Here is a 21,050-nt window from a genome sequence, read left to right on the forward strand (position 1 = left end):
TCCTTCTGCTCCCATATCAACGACATCACTAGATCAGCCTACTTCCACCTTCGAAATATTTCACGCCTCCTCCCTTCTCTCACCCGCCATACCGCTTCCACTATTGTTTGTAGTAGAGCTGTCCCGACTAGTCAACATAGTGGACGTCTGCGATGTCCCGACTAGTAAATCCGTCAACGAGCACAACATCCCGTCGATGGTTAATGAAGGGTTAAAAAAATATATGCGTGGAAAGTTCAGAATGTCGGACACTTGGTATGCAAGTGGTGGAAAGCGGCACAAAGCCAAAAAAGCGCACCAGTGTCCAAAACATTGACTTATTTCAAAGAAACAGAGGAGGGTACACTACTGTGTCCTGTCTCTTCAATGCCAAGCTTGGCTGCACGTCGGCCGTGAATAAACACCTACGGTGTCACCCAGTTTAGTTTTCGAAGACGACAAGAGTCAGTCCATCTAACTAACTAACGACATGTTTTATTGAAGTTGCTAAGCCTGTTGCGATTTGCAATGAGTCCATTTGTCGCAAGATAAATAAAAATGAGGGTGATAATTTTCACGGCTGCGTTTTATCACCGCGTCCGCGTGCATGCGTGCTGCATGCATACACTTGTGTGTGCGTGTAAATGACATATGAGACTAGTTCATTTCACAGATATTTATTGGTAATCAACACGCCGTAGACTTGCAGTTCAGACATACAAAATAAGGAAACACATCTATATTAAACAATGTACATTAGCATTGCTAAATTCATGGGGGAAAAAAGACAATCTACTTTAGCCTGCTAATAAAACATTAGCAATCTTCTCCAAAACGCAAACTTGCGGTTAAAAGGTGACACTTCAAACATGAAAAATCGTTGCCTGGCACGGCCAGACTGTTCTCCCTGTATTTTTCAAACACAGTGAGAATAGTCTGGGACCCAGCCCATTAACGGCCTCTCAAGCAAGAGCAAAATCATCCGTCCAATCAGATTCATTTATTTGCATTTGCGTGACGTGTTTTTAACGAGCAACGTCACTCTTGCGCGCCGGAAGTCGTCTCCACAACAACACAGATGGCGAACGGGAGAGCCGTAAGTATGTTTCAATCCGCGGTAAATTCAGTTTTAAATTACCAAAAACACATCGACACAAGTCATTGATAACAGTCTGTCTCGCGCTAGTCATGTTGAATAAACTCCGCTCTCCTCGTATGTTTACTTCCGCGTGCAAGTCCCTCGTCGCTTTATTAACGTCACGTCCGCCCGTCGCTGATTGGTCCACTTTGCTGTCTGTTTGCTGTGGCTTGCTCCGCCCTGGAAATTTTATCCGGTGAATGGTGGCCAATGGTGACTCAATAGCTGGGACAGCTATAAGTCTGGTGTACCAGGCTAGAAAAATCGCTGGTTAACAGCGTTTGCAAACGAAAAAAAATGAAAACATTTTTTTTATTACTGACACCACATGCAATGGCATGAAGTGCCTTTTTTAGTGCTTTTGTTTTTTAGTGCTGTTTAGCGAACGTACTTCCAGTGAACATTTCAAAAGGATGTCTTGTTCGTCATATAAATAACAATTTCTGGAGTTAATCCCACTGTTAGGTTTTGTGTTGGTTTCTCCTATTGTGACTTGTCCCTGTGATTGCCCATTGCTTTCACCTGTGTGTGTTCTCCCAGTGTATCCTGCAATCTGCATCCACCCGTGTTACCCAGCTGTTCCTTGTCTCGTTACCCCTTGTCTGCGTGTGTGTATATAATGACCCAGTTTCTTGTCACTCCTTGTTGCGTCATTGTCAAGGTCTATGTCTATGCGAACATCAATTTCAAGTTTTGTCAACGCCCTCGTGTACCAGTCCCTCTGTTTAAGTAAGTTTTGGTTTGAACATTGCCCTTTTGATCCCTAGTCCTTTTGTTTGTACTTTGTGATTTTGTTAGGTATTATTAAAACGTTTTTTGAGTTCACCACCACCTGCTTTGCTGCTTTTGTTTCCCTGCATTTGGGTCCACACACACCCTGTCTGCCCGTGTATTCCTGACACCCACATACGTCAGAATTCAGTTTCTACACTTAGAATACCTCTAAAATGACACCCTTTATGAAAAATCTGATTGGCAATGAATAATTATTATAATTATTATAATACTATTATATATAGTACAATACTATAATTTTAATGCTAGGTATTTTTTAAGAATTGTTTGGAATCATGTTGGAAAGGCGAAGTCAGTGTTCTGAATCTGTATACATTCCATTCTTTTGCACTAGTTAATGCTATCATCATTTGAACTCAATGTTTATTTGTGATTTATTATTATTTATGTGTTTATTTGTACTTCAATAAAGAATTTAAGTGTTTGAAAATGTTTTGGTGAATTGATAAGTGCCAACAAAAAATCCATTGCTAAATTAGTAAAACAAAAAACAAACAAAAAAAATATTAGATTAGTCGACTAATCGTAAAAATAGTCGGCTGACTGATCGGGAGAAAATTAGTCATTTGCCACCACACACCACATCATCCGTCAACTTCACTGGCTCCCAGCTAAACAAAGAATAAACTACAAGATCCTCTTCATTACCACTCCATAGCCTCCACCTATCCGTCCCCCATGTCTGTCTCACAACCTTTGGTTCCAGAGTTTTTAGTCACTGTTCCCCACTAGCTCTGGAACTCCCTACCCCCTGATCTTTGCAATATATCTACCCTCTCACTTTTCAAATCCTGACTCAAAACACACCTGTTTACTTTTTCTCACCTATCATAATCCTCTCTGTTTTATTTTGACCTATTTTTTTAAAATTTACTTTTATTCTGCTTTTAAATTAATTTTATGATTGTTTTGTTGTTATGGTTGTTGAGTTACTGGGTTTCCATTTTTCTTGTGAAGCGTCTTTGTGTGGCATGAAGTGCCCTAGGAAAAAGAAAAAAATGATCATTACCAAATCACATTTTGCGAAGTAAATCTGACTTTAGGAGCTGAATTCCTTTTGCAAAACTTTGTTAAATGCTACTAAACCAAAAGGACAGCTTCTATCCAAAAATATATTATTCTTGTTGTTGTTCCAAACTTGGCTTCTTGAGGCTTTTCTGCAGGTCTACTAAGCATAGACATGTCTACAATTTTAATATCGTCCACTCCCCTTGTGGGCAGAATTAAAAAAAAAAAAAAAAAAATTCCATGTGTGCTGCCAAGCTGTTATAGTTTTTGGCCACTCCTTGCAGTTAGTTTATGGATGTAGGTTACAATGATGCATTCTTTCAATCTTTTTTGTGTGTGCACAGTATCTTGGGGATGCATTTGTTTGGATGTAAATTCGGTCTGCGACAAGACAGCGGAGATACTCTGCCCGACAGAAAGAACTTTGACTCACTGCTTTGGGCCACAGTCACCGTCTTCCAGGTTCAACACGCACAAACAAACACACGTGCACGAATGCACGCGCACAGTTGTCGCGTCCGCTATTTAATTTGATTTGAAATAGTAGGACATTTAAACCGAAGCAGCTTGTGGTGTCATTGGCAGTAACCCAGACACTCATCTTTATTATTTTAATCCAATCTAGAACTGGCTCACGCTCAGCAATGTTTTCTCCAATGCACAAATGGCCAAGCCAATGGCAGTGCAGCAAGATGATGCGCTTCACCAAAAAAAAAGAAAAGAAAAAAAGAAAAGAAAAAAAGAAAAGACGTGGTGCGAAAAAGGCACGCGGCAGGAGCTTGTTTAACACCGACTAGCGTTATTGCTATTCAGCCCACGGAGATGGATATTAAATTCCACGTTAATGTGCGTCTTATTACAGTGCACTGAGGAAGTAGTTTGTTTTTTTCCCTATTATGCTGTAGCTGCTCAGTTTGTGCCCCTGAAATGTCAAGACAAACACATCTCAAGTTTATAAGATCATGTGTGCTACGTTTGCTGAGTCGATATAAAAAGTCTACACACGGCTGTCAAATGCCAGTTTTTTGTAACATAAAAAAAATGACATTTTCCAACATTTATGTGACCTTTAACTAGAGGTGGGTAGTAACGCGTTACATTTACTTGAGTAACTTTTACTCCAAGGAGTAGTTTTACAGAGTTATACTTCTTAGTTTTACTTGATTAGATTTGTGAAGAAAAAACGCTACTCTTACTCCGCTACTTTGGGCTATACAAGAGTCATTACAATTTCCCTCTGAATTCTACATACCGCATTGGCCCGAATATAAGACGGCCCTTATTAAAAGACGACCCTCTCTTTTTCAAGACTCAAGTTTGAAAAAAGACTTTTTGAACACCAAATTAATTTTTATGCAGAAAATAAATACAGTACATCTGAAACAAATGATTATAACAATATATTTGAGAGAAAAAGCATGTTATTTTGCCTCATTCAAATCTTATTATCTAAACATTTAAATATGTAAACTAAAGTGCAATCACATTCGTAAATGAATGGCTTCTGGTTTTTGAAATGTAAATAAACCATTCTATTGTGACAAAACAACAAAATTGCAATAACTGCATTAACTGCATAGTCTAACTGTAACTGTAGGGTTGCCCCCTTTGAGAAATAGAAATATGGGACGCACCCCCTTGCACCCAAAGCTGTCCAGGCAGAAGAAAAAGGGACATCCCCAAAACTCCTAAAATGCATAGAAATGTATACTGGACTGTCTCAGAAAATTAGAATACACAATATTCTAATTTTTTGAGACAGTCCTGTGTATATATACAGGACTGTCTCAGGAAATTAGAATACACAATATTCTAATTTCCTGAGACAGTCAGGAATACACAATATTCTAATTTCCTGAGACAGTCAGGAAATTAGAATATTGTGTATTCTAATTTCCTGAGACAGTCCTGTATATATACACAGGACTGTCTCAAAAAATTAGAATATTGTGTATTCTAATTTCCTGAGACAGTCCAGTATTTTCCGTATTGGTTCAATACGGAACGCAACATTTAATTCCCAATTACAGACTGTTCCTTATTTCAAGGGACGGGTGGCAACCCTAAATGTAATCTTGAAACCAATCTGAATAAGGAAAAACATTGCAATAAAATAATGCAAACTGGTTAAACTTGAGAGTTGCTGAAATCTAGCGTGACAGAACATCGCTTCAATGATATCTGGCGCCATCTAGCGTTGTGAGGGGTATAACGTCTAGACCCCGAATATAATACGACTCCACTTTTTCAGTCTTATTTCAGTGCAAAAAAACACCGTCTTATATTCGGATCAATACGATTTTTTTTGCCAGCGATGCCAAGAGTAACTACCAATTTCACCAATGAGATGTTGCGACAATAATCACATGACTCCGTTATACCTATTAGACACAAGCTTCACGTTTTATGCTCATGCCAGTCTGTTCAATCACATGGCGTCTTTAAAGCACCGTAAAAACATGAAGTACTTGACATAGAGCGCTGCCTTCAACATGACTCGAAAGAGCGGATTTTAACCTCTCTCCCTGGATATATGATCCTTAAATTTCATAATAGTAACTATGAAGGAACTAATCACTTTTCAAACTAGGAACTATTTTCTCCACTAGGGGGCACTCACGCTCTTTGGACGACTAATGCTTCATTTCTGTCATTTATTTTCTCTCGCGGGAATTCAATGTTTTTTTTGTTTCGTTTTTTTACTTATTTGGCTTAATGTGGTTATGTAATGAGTTATTCTACAGTATCATTATAACAAAAGTTCATATCGCTAACTTTATTTTGAAGTAATGCTACTCTTACTTGAGTAAAATTTTTGCCTACTTTACCCACTTCTGCCTTAAAGCTGTAAAAAATGAATAAAAAAACGATAATAAAAAAAATCTCATTTCTGCAGATCCTGACACAGGAGGACTGGAACGCTGTTTTGTACAATGGCATGGCGTCCACCACCCCGCTAGCTGCCCTCTACTTCGTCGCTCTCATGACCTTCGGCAACTACGTCCTCTTCAATCTGCTGGTGGCCATTTTGGTTGAGGGCTTCCAGGCTGAAGTAAGGGCTGCTTTTGGGCTTTGGCTACTTAGAGGGAGAGTTAACACCTAGTATAAATACCGCTTTGTGACATAATTTAAACGAATGCATATAAACTTGAATAGGATCGAGCCAGTGTTGTTTTTGGCAGCATTTTAATTTTTGTGTTAGTCTTACTCTTTTGGATGAAAATACTAGTCTTAGTTATATTTGAGTCATTTCAAAATATGTTTGTCTTTGTTTTAGTCGACAGTTACTCAAAATGTTTTCGCCCAAAAATAAGTAAAGGTTTCCAACAATTTTGAATGAACATAGACAGATGAGCACATATTGTAGCGTCTACATTACAAGGACAAAGCCAACTTTGTGATGATAATACACACTCAGCAGGAAAAGCAGTACATGATTTTCAATTAAACCCACCTAGAATCCACGAACTTAAACTCTTAAGTAAGAAAAAGTTGTCCGAGCGTTTCGGAGGATGCTTGCCGCGCTAAAGTTGATGCTAATGCTAATGCGAATGCTATGCTAACGCAATGAGTTACATTTAGTGCGTGATGATCACTAAGCACAGACCTTTAAAGGCTAAAGCAACATTGCGTATTCTCTCTTTCCAAGATAAGAAATCAAAATCAATCAATCAATCAATCAATCAGCTTTATTTGTATAGCACATTTAAAAAATCCGCCAAGGAGACCAAAGTGCTTTACATACCATATAACAGCAAAATGTTAACTTTCAAAGATAAAACAAACACAAAAATAAAATAAACACTCATTGCACATTAAAAGCTGAAGAAAAATGAAATGTTTTAAGGTGTGATTTAAAATCTGTAAGTGAAGGGGCCTGTCTAATAGTAAGTGGTAATTGGTTCCACAGCCTGGGTGCCATCACTGCAAATGCACGGTCACCCCTAAGCTTCAGCCTTGATCTTGGGACTTCTAGAAGCAGGTGGTCAGCTGATCTGAGGGTTCTGGTTGGACTGTAAGGCTGAAGCAGTTCTGACAGATATGGCGGCGCAAGATTATTCAAACATTTATAAACAAATAATAATATCTCATAATGTATTCGGTAATGTACTGGGAGCCAATGAAGAGATGCTAAAATCGGGGTGATATGTTCGGGTTTTAGTTAGGAGTCGAGCAGCTGAGTTTTGCACAAGTTGTAGACGGGCCAGTGCAGCCTGACCGACGCCTGCATACAAAGAATTACCATAATCCAGCCGAGTTATGACAAAAGCATGGATCAATTTCTCCAAATCAGAGCGTGAAACAATAGATTTCACCTTAGCAATCTGGCGAAGCTGATAAAAACAGTCAAGTACAATGCAAGAAATCTGCTTTTCAAATTTAAAATCAGAATCAAATTGGACCCCTAGATTTTTGACACAGTTCTTAAGAAATGGAGACAATGAACCGAGGTCAACATTCAGGGAGGCCTGGCTACTTGGTCTGAACACCATGACTTCAGTCTTGCTGTCATTCAAACTTAAAAAATTATGTGAACACCACGACTTTATGTCATTGAGGCATTCAATGAGTTGACAGAACGTGCCATTTTGTGCCATTGGAAAATAGATCTGACAGTCACCGGCATACAAATAAAATAAAACACCATGTTTCCTAAAAACAGAACCAAGAGGCAATAAATAAAGCGAAAATAAAAGAGGGCCGAGGACAGATCCCTGGGGAACCCCGTGTGGAAGCGATGCCTTTTTGGAGATAAAATTGCCCATTTTCACAGAAAAACTCAGTTCATTTAGGTACGACTTGAACCATTCAAGAGCGAAACGTTGAATACCCACACTGTGTTCGAGACGAGAAATGTTCTACGGTCTAAATCTTACCATGTTTTTACAAACAAGCAAGCTGGAGCGCCGTCTAGCTTGAAACACATCCTAACCTCCGGTGAGGAGAGTGAAGCCTAATTCATGCTTCTGCGTTGCGGTGACGGCGTAGCGACGGAGTCGTCCTTTTGTCGTCAATGAGCAGTCGAAGTTCTGCGTCAAGGGAACACATTGCTCTGTGATTCACCGCCAAGCCGCTAGAGGGGTGTGGCGTTGTGTTTGTACGGTTTTGGGGGACTCTTGTCGAATTTTTTTTGTTTTCTTCTGATTAGACAACAATGGGAATGGAGACGGAGCGCTTGAATGTGGCTTTCTTTGAGTGACCTCAAGGAACAGTGCCATGGCAAAATGAAATGACGTGCCGAGGCACTCTCAATCAGAGATGATGTATCAAGTGCGTAAACTGTCTGTTGTTGAAAATTAAACATCAAAACAAAACCTGTGCTTTATTCTATAAGTCACAGCAAACATGTACAAAATAAATGGTGAAGTGCACCAACCAAAAACAAAGTGATAAAAAGCTGGGAGTTTTTGGTGTTCCATGGGTCACCGCTTCGTGTGGCCATTCGCTTCCAAACACGTGCATACTTGTTTCGGAGGTTCTTCCATTTTTTATGCATTCCCGGACCTCCAACCCAGTATTTTCAGCAATTTCCTTCCACAAATTGCTTGCCATTTGGCAATATTTATAATGCCTTAACGAAACATTGTACAGGTGGTCGTACTTGCGGACCTCTTCGATGATCCTCTCGTCGGCTTGGTCCATTGTTGCTTGTAGCGCAAGAGTGTTTGTAAAAGGTGTTGATTTCGCGCTGAACCGGAAACAACAGTCTGAGTAGACCAATCACAGTCCATTGTTGTCACGTCACCACGCGATGACATGACGCGTTGTCAGGTTTTTGTGGAGGTGCATGTCAGGCTACGGCATGGAGTCGTAAATCAGGTCTGCATTAACGCCATAGGTCCGCCATCACGGCTACGCAGAAGCATAAATCCGCCTTGAGGGAGAGGCGCAGCACATATCACATGAGTGACATGACCTAAACACTGCTACGATGCAAGCTGACGTACTCCACGTGCAATATGAAAATGTCACGCATTGTGAACATGTGACGTTTTGTTGTCGTCTCTGCAGACGAAAACTGGCATTAGTCTCATTATGTTCGAGTCTCCCAAGGTCACGTCATCATCATGAAAAAATTAATAATAAAATATTTTCGTTATCGTCATTGTTGACAAAAACAACACTGACTCGAGCACAGGTGCAAATGATAATGAATATTAATGACGTCATGAGGAAGGGCAGGAAATCTGGGACACAATTCATTTGGATGGCTAAATGAATTTCGGCATTGATAAATGTCTGCCCGCATTAAGGGCAGCCGTTTCCTGAAAATTGTGGCTTTTATTTAAGTTTTTCTCCACTATTACACATCAGAAGAATGAAATCCTGTGTTTTTCAATTCATTAAACGGGATTGTTTCCGCTAAAATGAACATGATAAAGGTGTTGTCTGTCCCTTTAGAGGATTCCTGGTGGCCTTGGTGGAGCTAACAATGTGGCGGCCGCTTTGGAAATGTTGGCTTTGGTAATGCAGGAAGCACTGATGCGTTGTTGATGGGGTCCTTGCTGGCTTTTTTGACAAAGGCATTGGTGGCGTCAATAACAAAGCTGCTTGATTGAGGATAATCTCCACAATCCCGCTTGCATGTTTTTGCCTCATTCCGATTCTACATGGTTTTCATATCATGCAGGAACTCACACACACACATATAGACATATACACGTACAAATGTAGACATGTGTACATACACAACCCTCCCTAGGCAAGCTTGTGTTTGATATCGCTCTGTCATTCACAGCTGGTGAGCTTCTGTTGTTTAGATTTTGCTGCTTTATCACCGTCATCAGACAATACACACTGATACTCACACACTCTTAATAGACAAAGCTGGTAGACACACACCGGTTGATGCCCTCCGTTGAAGCCATCTTTCTCCATCTTTGCTGTGAAAATTTTAATTAAATTGGGAAAAGCTTTATTGCTTAGGGCGACTGGAGATCATCGCCAAAATGTCCCACTCGGCCTGTCTGCCTCGACTGACTCATTGTTTTGTGTATCTTTGAACTGCATTGTCACACTTTTAGGGCGACGCCAGCCGATCCGATTCGGACGACGAGGGACAATCGCTGTCTTACGATGATGAGGAGAAGCTGAGGGACTTGTATGCCGCAGGTAACAGACTATCTTGAGAAACTGAAGTAGCAGGCGACGTCTTTACTGAACTTTTTTTTTTTTTTTTAAATTTCTCACACTGACTTGAAGAGCTGAAGATCCAAGCAATGATTCTCAGTCCCAATGGTCTCCTGAACCCCAGGGCTTCTAGGCCACCGCCTCTGTCCATGCCTGTCATCACTCACACGGCAGCCACACCCACTGTGAACTACGGTCAATCTCGGCGCGCCAGTGCGGCCTCTGTAGTGGACAGCCTTGAGCAGCAGAGGTCGCCGGTGAGTTTTCACACCGCTAAGTACTGCGTGATGAAACTGACCTCTGCAGCGTATGCGGTCCTTGACACGCATGATGAATGTTTGAGTACAGTGATCCCTTGTTTTTCGCGGTTAAAAGGAACCAGAACCCACCTCAACAAGTGAAAAACCGCAAAGTAGCGCACCCTCCACCCCCCCCCCCAAAAAAAAAAAAACCCAACATTTTTTGGGTCTATATACCGGTATATGTGTATATGTATATGTATATGTATGTATATGTATGGGAAAACCCATTGGCAGTGTATCAAATACTTGTTCTCCCCACTGTATATATATGTATATGTGTATATGTGTATATATATATATATATATATATATATATATATATATATATATATATATATATATATAAATTAAGTATATAATTATCGGATAGCATTATCCGTTGAATTTTTTTCAAAATCCGGATTAACTGTGTGACGTCATAATTGCAATTATCAGCTGATAATTATCGCTAACCGATACTATTGTTCATCTTTACTTATATTATTCTTTTTTTTTCTGAATAAAAACTAATTAGATATCATTAAACACACCACCTAATTTTTACACTTTTAATTTTAATTAAGTTGAATTAAAAAAATATCTTTTTTAAACTAAAACTAATGTTATATCTTGACAATCACTGATGTTTTAGATATTATGTTCTTCAATTTAAAATAAATAAAACTGTGTAATGTCTTGTGACATCAAAGATTTTTTTCATCATTTTTCAACATTGAAATTTACGTGACATATTGTAGAATACAACTGAACAAGTTATTATTTTTTTTTCAAAGGTTGTATTCTACATTAGTTATTAACTGATTGGTATTTTTGTCAAACCTAGTACAATACATTTTTGGGACTCTTCCAATCTTAACAAAATCCATGTCCCAATTGTGATACTCTACACAGCCTCCATGGGACAGCCTCCCGGAGAGCCGTCGTTCCAGCTGGACCAGCCTGGGACGGGCCCCCAGCCTTCACCGCAGAAGCCAGTCGGGCGAAATGGAGTCGCTGCTGACCGACAGCCACACGGCCTCTGACGCTGGCAGCAGGGAAGCGTCCGTGGACACCCCCGATTACTTGCAGGTGCCTGTGTTGTACACACCAGACTGCAATGGGACCGCGGCCTTCCACCTGCCCGACCACTCTTATGACGACCCCCTTCACACAATGCTTTACCACACGCAGCAGGAGGATGAAGACGTGGAGGAGGTTTGCTTTCATCTATTTGTTTTGAGCTCAGTCAGTATTGACCAATAGAAAACGTTAAAAACTTTTGACTGGGAGAGGCTGGCAGAGACATTTCACCTCCCAGTCAAAATGGATTGGAAGTCTAGTACCGTCAATGGCAGCCAAAGAATTAAATGAGTGCCCTGTTCGGGTAAAAACAAACAAAAAAATATGATACTTGGATTAAATGATTAGTATACTATGTCCTTGTTCTATAGATAAAATATACGTGTATATATATGGCAGAAAACACAGACAAGACTGAAAAAGCAGTTTCTGCTCTTGCACTCCTCTTTAAAATAAACTGCTGTATTTTAAGCCAAAAGAACTGTTGTGTCTGATAGAACAATATATGTCCATATACTGCCATAGGAGATTCATGGGGCATTAAGCCACAGAACTATCTTTAATTTGTCCCTTTTACCCTGGAAACCCCAGTTTACAGACGTCGCGCAATAGCTTTTGTTTCAACCCAGCCATAAAAAGAAGTAATTATATTTAGTAATCAAAATGTCTGTCATTTTTATCTTAGAATCATTAATTGTTGTCTAATATTTCGTTTAAAAAAAAGAAACGACTTTAAAAAATGATTCACTCGCATATTTTAAACTTTTAAACAAATTACGTCACAACGAAAAAAATGGTGTCGGTAAAAATGTCACGGATATCTACCTCATAACTATCTATTAATTGTATTTTTTTTTATTACTGTCGCATTTTCTCCCATATGTTTAGATGATAAATAATTGATCCAAGCAAAGAAAAATTGAAAAAAACAAACAAACAAACAAAAAAAAAAAAACGTTTAAAAGGGTAAATATATGAAAAAAACATCTCGACCACTCCTCTATGTCTGCAATTTCTGCTTTGCGACCCTTGTTAAATTACCATGTTTCATCCATAAAATCCCCCAAAAATCTGGCTGTGGCCATTCACATCTGTGTGTTGACACATGATACATGCTACATGGAGTTTTTGGATCGAAACGAGGTAAGTACGTGAAAATATCTCGTTAAAGTCATGGCGTCTAATTCTGCTCTTGCGTGCTCTCGCCTCCAGATAGAGTTTTGTGGTCAATTTTTTTTTTGAAATGCCCTCCTGTTCAAAAATTTTCTACCCCCAGAAAATAGAAATCTTAAGCTTTTCACTGATGTATCACACATGCAAATAGGACAATTTTGAAATTTGGTCAAATTGGGGGTCTCAGCGGAACTTCAACTCACCTGAGTGTTTTCTGCCATATATATTAACATACAATGAAATATTTAACAAAGGGTTTAGCTACTGTAATTTGAATTGTGTGCAAGTACTAATAAGATTAGTTAGGTAAGCTGTGGAGGAAACACTTGCTAAAAAAATGACTGGCGTTTTAAAATCAACATGCGATTTCAGTTTTAAAAATCTAACTGAAGGGAATGTTTCTTCTTAGTTGTTCCCCAGTGTACTCGAGTGTATAAAGTAGTTAAAATTTCATGTCGGAAAAAAAGTGTCCTTGAGGAGGATGTTCATTGTGTACTGTTGCAGACTTTATACCAAAAGCTGAGAAAATTACTGGAGCCATACGAGCCTCAATGGTGCATTGAGCACGAGGATTGGTCGCTCTATGTGTTCGCTCCACACAACCGGTAAATCCCCTCGCGTGCGGTCGGCCTGGCGCCGCGTCAAATCACACATACACTCTCTTAGTGTTTACAGTGCATTTCTGTGTGTGGTTGTAGCTTCAGGCTGTGGTGCCAGAATACAATTGGACACAAGATGTTCGATCACATCATCCTACTCTTCATCTTCCTTAACTGCATAACCATCGCGCTGGAGAGGCCCGACATTCAGCCGCACAGCATGGTAACACAAGAGCATGCACTTTTACACGTACACATACCAACATGCATAATGTATGGGGTGGCAGTCAATGGATGTTGAATTTGAAACATCTTATATACTTTATGTCATTCCCTTTGTGTATGTTCCTTCCACTAAAGACATTGGTTTTAAAAATGTGTAAAAACTGGGTGAGGGTTTAGGGTTAGGTTAGGAAATGATCCCCCCTATTTGAGAGGGGTCCCCTCAATTTGAGAGGAGTGGTTGCACGTGACTGACCGTCATCTCCCTTTGCCCATCCTTCTTCATCATTTATGCTAACTTATTTTTTTTCAGCTTCTCTTATTTGCTTTGTTTTGTTTCTCTGTAGTTCTTAGTTGCTTTTCTATCTTCATTGTGTTTCTTCTGTAGTTCTTAGTTGCTTTTCTATCTTCTTGTGTTTCTTCTGTAGTTCTTAGTTGCTTTTCCATCTTCATAATCTTCTTCTGTAGGTCTTAGTTGCTTTTCTATTGTCTTTTTCTTCTTAATTTTTCTTCGTCTTTTTGACTTTGTGTTTCTTCTGTATCACGCCCCTTTGTCCCCAAGTGTTTCTTCTGTAGTTCTTAGTTGCTTATCTATCTTTGTTTGTTTCTTCTGTAGTTCTTAGGGTTAGGGTTTAGGGTTAGGGTTTACATACAAACATATATATCTTTTAAATTGGTTTATGAATAAGTATGTAATATATACAGTGGTATGAAAAAGTATCTGAACCTTTTGGAATTTCTCACATTTCTGCATAAAATCACCATCAAATCTGATCTTTGTCAAAATCACACAGCTGAAAAAACTGTCTGCTTTAACTAAAACCACCCAAACATTTATAGGTTTTCATATTTTAATAAGGATAGTATGCAAATAATGACAGAAGGGGTAAAAATAAGTAGGTGAACCATCACTGTTGATATTTTGTGCCCCCCCCCCCCCCCCCCTTTGGCGGCAATAACTTCAACCAGACACTTCCTGTAGCTGCAGGGGGAGGGTAGCCTAACTAAGCCACACATTTGCTTACCATCATATGCTGTTGATTAGCCAAAACTGGATTTGTTACCTTATTACTATTCATCCTTCACACAGCCGCTGGAAACACAAACGTTGTTTAATCCATCTGCAGGCGACCGGGAGATTCCTTTTTGATTGATTGGTTATTTTACGATACTGCCCAGGTGTGCGCTGGTCCTCATGGGAAACGCAGTCTTCCCTAAGGTTTGAACAAAAAAAATTGTTCTGAAAACATTCTGGAAATGTGAAAATAAAGCTGAAGTGGTAAAATGCTTTACGCGTGAGTTCCACAGAAATACTCCAACACGAGATAACTCAACCCAGTCACTGTGCCTTCGAAAAAAAAATGGTCCAATAGTCCCCTGGCTGAAAGTCCACACCAGACAGTGACTCCAGGCAAATTCAAGTGACGTTCCACTGTAAGATGAGGTTTTTCTTGTGCCCAGTAACTGCAGTTATGGCTCTCTGTGGAATCTCACACGTAAAGTGTCTTGCCACTTCAGCTTTATTTTCATATTTCCAGAATATTTTCAGAACATTTTTTTTTTGCCTGAACGTAAGCCCAGTACCTGCCATTCTTACTCCAAAACAAATCTAAAATAGGAAAAAAAAAATCATAATCTATTTAAAGTCAAACAGTGTTACATTATTTTGGGACGCCCTGTATAATTCTTATTGTCCATCGCAAAATGCAATTGGATGTCAAATAGGGGCCGCAAAATATTGTGCAGTGGGCCACAATTGGCCCCTGTGCTGCTGTTTAGAGACCCTTGTCCTATATGAATGTAATAAAAACATTTAAGGAAAAAAAATATTTGTGGACGAAAGGGGTAAATCACATTACATTTCAACCATGGGGTTAGGGTTAGGCTCTGTGTTAGGCAGGGGTGAAAGTGGCTAGAATTTCTTGCCGGAACTCCCCGATGTGAAGGTCGCCACAGAGCCAGAATTAAAAAAAAAAATTTTTTTTTTAATTAATTAATTTTTTTCTTTCTTTTTTTTGGGGGGGGGGGGGGGGGGGTCCAAGCTCTTAAACTACTGAAATGCAAAGAAAACTGTTTTAGCAGTTATTTCTATAACATACAAAAACTGATTTTCATTCAAAATTGTATTTTTTCAATGATTTGCAAAATAAAAGTTAAAAAAACAGCAATAACCCCAACCTCCATCTCCTAATGTTTATTTTCCCTCATTTCCTCACATACTAAATGCCAAATCTCAATTTTAACTACTTAAGAACATAGGATGTATATTAAAATTGAAGTAATGTAAAGTGATGTAAACATTTACTTTTGGTTTTGTTTTCTTAATAATAAAGGTATAAGTAACATACATTCAGAAAAATAAGTACAAATGACTTACGGTATATCATGCAGAGTGAAATGGAATATATTTTGAAGATTGCGCAAACATTTACTTTATTAAATCATAAGGAAATTAATAAGTAGCCTAACGTAAATGAACAAATATAAGTCCAAAGTGTACATTGACAACTAAGATGTTCTGAACCTCCCCATCAGAGCAAATAAAACAAATTATGATAAGTAAGCCTCCTCAACTCTTTCGTTTCTCTTAAAGATTTGATTCTTTTTATGTTGCATTGCCCTTTTTTTGTCGCATCAATTCAACAGCCTTTTTTTTTGTGCTGTTCCAGAAAACATGCACATTTGAACCAATCAGAGCTAGCTATCTCTGCTGATCACATGTCAGTATGTCAGCCAATTGAACAGATAACTGAGTCCGGGCTTTTTGCTTTGCTGTGTGCATTCGCACATTTACATGACTTATCATCGTCAGACTCAGATAACTGCAGCAGCTGGGGAAACCTCCATGCCGTCCGTGGAATAAAATAAATAGTAAATATTGGTGGAAACGGATTACGCTACACAAGCACTTTATTATGCTTGTTGTTAACACTTGTGTATGTTAATCTGATGTTGGTAGATTGTTTTCTTCTTGGAGATGAAATGCATATGTGGCATCTTACCATTTAAAAAAAAAAAAAAATTATTATTATTTTTTTTTACAAAGCGTACAGTTGCCGTCATATTTTCGGAATCAAAGCACCGTGTACCGGAACAGCATTCCAGCTCTAAATCTTATTCCGGAACTGCATTCTGGCCCTGAGTCTTATACCGGAACTGCGTTCCTGACCGTTCTGGCCAACTTTCACCCCTGGTGTTAGGATTACAATAGGAGAATCTGTCATTTTTAACTATTGGATATACAGTATTTGTCATTGGAATTGACTGATATATTTATTCAATGACAAATGTACCTGTCAATTCCAACGACAAATATAGCCGTCAATTCTGTTGCTTCCAGTGACGAGTGTATCCGTCAAATCCAAAGACTGATAAGTTTTTTTTTTCTTTCTTTTCTTTCTTTCTTTTTTAATTTCTTTATTTATTTTCCCTTCAGGCATGACAAATCCAAACAACCATACAGAATTTATATGTGTTGACAATTAATTCATCCGGAAAAGAAAAGGGCAGACAGGAGAAGCCGAAGCTTATTGAATCCCGCCCCCAGTATACCATATAGGATGCAGAAAATATCGAATAACAATTTTTGACATTCAGATTTCGTAGTGATTATGAAGTTTTTTTTTGTTGTTTTTTTTGCTCAGGAAAATGCGTCCTTCGCCTTCAAGTGTCTGCCTTTTATATGATATGATGATTTTATATAGTTTCAATGACAGATATGTCCTTTATAGATTTTACCGAACAGCACAGCAAAATACACAACAAAATATTTCCAGAAATGGCCTTTTCTAGTTTCATTTGTATTAAATGGGATGTTTATTCCCTTACAATGTTAATTAAAATTATACATACATACTAAAAATGTGTATTCCTTTGGAATCCCTGAAATATTAAGTCGTATTTAATATTATCACATCGTTTGTTTAAATACATTTAAATGTTTTGGTTTAGCCAAAGAAATAGCATATTTTGTATCGGCACATAGGCTACAATCTCTTAAGATTTTTTTTTTTTTTGGCCACATTTTACGTAATGATACCTGAATTCCAAACATATCTAGTATGAGATATTTTTCTTCCCTTTTTTTTCTCCTGTTCTAACTCATCATCACACTATAATTCTTTGACCTTCCACTGATCCATGTTTGTTTTCTCGAGGATTTTACTGTTACCCCTTTGGGCTTATACGCATTATGAGCATAACAATTGTAAGCAAACCCTGATTATTATGATTACAACGTCATGCGTTCTTTCTTATTACCTTTTCATCCTCTGCAGTGGTAATTGTTTTTGCGTGCATGTGTGTTACAGGAGCGAATTTTCCTCAGCGTGTCCAATTACATCTTCACTGTGATCTTTGTTGGCGAAATGATGATCAAGGTAAGTTTCCATCACAAGATGATAAGGCCATTTCTCTTCAGACACTTCAGGCTGGGGGCCAAAATCATTTGCATAGTCACATTTTTAGAAGACGTAAATCACATAACTTTAATAGAAGTGTTTCTTAAACTTGCTTAAAGTCACAAATCTTTGAAGAGGTGCTAAATGTGTCATTTATCATTATATACTGTAAATCAGAAAAGATCTTCTTACTGATATGTCTTTTAAAGTGAGAGAAATTAAACACTACATTTCTTAAACATATTTTCTCATTTTTGCTACAGTATTTAGTTTGTAGTACCGTATTTGTCGTACTGTAAGTCGTAGTTTTTTTCATAGTTTGGCTGTGGGTGCGACTTATACTCTGGAGCGACTTATGTGTGAAATTATTAACACATTATTATATCATTTCACATGTTATTTTGGTGTTTTGGAGTGACACTGATGGTTTTGTAAACTTGTTAGCATGTTTTCATGCTATAGTTATCTGAATAACTCTTAATAGTTATGGTCCATTAACAAACCGATCACGTTCGCATTTCGTTGTTCATGCATAATGTAAGATTATCATACTGTACACTTATTACCTTGGTCTTTCTGAAAGAAAGAACAAGGTATTGTTATTGTGCAACTTTATTGTACTTATTATTTATTCATCTTATTCTCCGCGTTTTTTTGAGCCAACGCACAGCCCAAACCGTAGCACCGATCGGCACAGTTCAAGTATCGGCACGACCGGAATTTTCGCGTGACGATGGGAATTTTTCAAACCGCCACGAAAAATTTTCCGTTCGCCCGTAAACGGCAATTTTCCGAAAAATAAAAAAAGTTTCAAAATGTATCTAGTCCTACAATTTTTGACCAAATCACATAATTTGGGCATCAAAAATTCCGGGACGGTGAGGGGCATAAAAGTTGTATACAGAATTTGGCAAAAATTTACGGTTCCCCGGAAATTTGCCAAAAACTTTCCTATTCATTTTGAATGGAAAAAAAACGCGCGCTTCACAGCCCGAACCGTTAGACCGATCGGCACCGTTCAAGTATCGGCACGACCGGAATTTTCGCGTGACACAGGAAACTTTACAAATGGCCCCGAAAATTTTTCCGTTCGTCCGTAAACGGCAATTTTCCGTGAAAAAAAAAAAAGTTTCAAAATGTATCTAGTCCTACAATTTTTGACCAAATCACATAATTTGGGCATCAAAAATTCCGGGACGGTGAGGGGCATAAAAGTTGTATACAGAATTTGGAAAAAAATTACGCTTCCTCGGAAATTTGCCAAAAACTATCCCATTCATTTCGAATGGGAAAAGTCCCATTCACTTCCAATGGGATTTCCAATGGAATTTACATTGCATTGATGCCATTGACGGTCATGCATGTCGAATCTACTGATGCCAATGTACTTGGATTCAACTGACTATATAGATGTCGATGCCATTGACTGCCATGGACGTCCAAAATTTTTCCCATTCATTTTCAATGGGGAAAAAACAAAATTACCCCAAATCAACAGAAAATGACCAGATATCAATAGGACGTGTCCCCCAAACTTCCCCAATTCCATTGACGCTTATGAAGGGTGCCGCCATTGACTTACATGGACGTCCAAAATTTTTCCCATTCATTTTCAATGGGGAAAAAACTAAATTTCTCCAAATCAACAGAAAATGACCAGATATCAATAGGACGTATATCCCAAACGTCCCCAATTCCATTGACGCTTATGGGGGGTGCTGCCATTGACGTCCATGGACGTCCAAAATTTTACCCATTCATTTTCAATGGGAAATTTTTTTTTTTTCCCAAATCAACAGAAAATGACTAGATATCAATAGGACCTGTCCCCCAAATGTCCCCGATTGCATTGCTGCTTATGGAGGGTGATGCCATTGACGTCCAGGGACGTCCAAACTTCCCATTCATTTCCAATGGCATTTCTTCATGTTTGTTCATTCTTTTGATGCCAATGTACTTGGATTCCATTGACGGTTATGTAAGTTGATACCATTGACGTCCATGGACGTCCAAAATTTTTCCCATTCATTTTCAATGGGAATTTTTTTTTTTTCCCCAAATCAACAGAAAATGACTAGATATCATTAGGACGTGTCCCCCAAATGTCCCCGATTGCATTGCCGCTTATGGGGGGTGATGCCATTGACGTCCATGGACGTCCAAACTTCCCATTCATTTCCAAAGGCATTTCTTCATGTTTGTTCATTCTATTGATGCCAGTGTACTTGGATTCCATTGACGCTTATGTAAGTTGATACCATTGACGTCCATGGACGTCCAAAATTTTTCCCATTCATTTTCAATGGGAATTTCTTTTTTTTTCCCAAATCAACAGAAAATGACTAGATATCATTAGGACGTGTCCCCCAAATGTCCCCGATTGCATTGCCGCTTATGGAGGGTGATGCCATTGACGTTCATGGACGTCCAAACTTCCCATTCATTTCCAATGGCATTTCTTCATGTTTGTTCATTTTATTGATGCCAATGTACTTGGATTCCATTGACGCTTATGTAAGTTGATACCATTGACGTCCATGGACGTCCAAAATTTTTCCCATTCATTTTCAATGGGAATTTTTTTTTTTTCCCAAATCAACAGAAAATGACTAGATATCATTAGGACGTGTCCCCCAAATTTCCCCGATTCCATTAACAATTATGAAAGGTGCCGCCATTGACGTCCATGGACGTCCAATTCTCCCATTCATTTCTAACGGCTTTTACTTTGTTTTTTGCCAATGACTGGCATTATGATCCATTCTATTGATAGACCTGAGTGGGGCTAAGATCTGTATCTCCACAGAGGAAAGACCAAGGTGTGTAATTTCTCCCGAAATTGCAGTTTCTAGTTCAGCATGTTGTTCTCGATTGCATTTTTTTCCCAGTTGCCTTTCAAGATGACATATTTGTCATTTTATCAAGTAAATTTCCCTCCAAAAATGCAACTTATACTTCGTTGCGACTTATATATGTTTTTTTCCTCTTCGTTGGGCATTTTATGGCTGGTGCCACCTATACTCAGTTGCGACTTATAGTCCGAAAAATACGGTAGTTACATTTGGAGGATAATACATCTGACATTACAATGAGGATGAGCTTGTATTTGCAGCAAGGGTGTATATTTGGTCTTAACTAGTGCTGTCAAATTTATCGCGTTAACGAGCGGTAATTAATTTTTTAAATTACCGTATTGGCCCGAATATAAGACGGTGTTTTTTTTGCATTAAAATAAGACTGAAAA

General features: G+C 38.6%; 1 protein-coding gene across 1 annotated transcript in view; it reads left to right on the forward strand.

Moving 5' to 3' along the window:
* The window catches only part of cacna1hb (calcium channel, voltage-dependent, T type, alpha 1H subunit b), a 124,237-nt gene that overhangs the window by 61,063 nt on the left and 42,124 nt on the right, over positions 1–21,050 (forward strand). The window contains exons 11-18 of the mRNA XM_057842802.1: positions 3,265–3,382; positions 5,817–5,972; positions 9,946–10,033; positions 10,124–10,308; positions 11,245–11,547; positions 13,090–13,190; positions 13,284–13,407; positions 17,717–17,785. Coding sequence (XP_057698785.1) covers positions 3,265–3,382; positions 5,817–5,972; positions 9,946–10,033; positions 10,124–10,308; positions 11,245–11,547; positions 13,090–13,190; positions 13,284–13,407; positions 17,717–17,785 — 1,144 coding nt within the window. The remainder of the gene's footprint in view (positions 1–3,264; positions 3,383–5,816; positions 5,973–9,945; positions 10,034–10,123; positions 10,309–11,244; positions 11,548–13,089; positions 13,191–13,283; positions 13,408–17,716; positions 17,786–21,050) is intronic.

The sequence above is a fragment of the Corythoichthys intestinalis genome, chromosome 8, assembly GCF_030265065.1.
Source record: "Corythoichthys intestinalis isolate RoL2023-P3 chromosome 8, ASM3026506v1, whole genome shotgun sequence".
In the NCBI taxonomy this organism is placed as follows: domain Eukaryota; kingdom Metazoa; phylum Chordata; class Actinopteri; order Syngnathiformes; family Syngnathidae; genus Corythoichthys; species Corythoichthys intestinalis.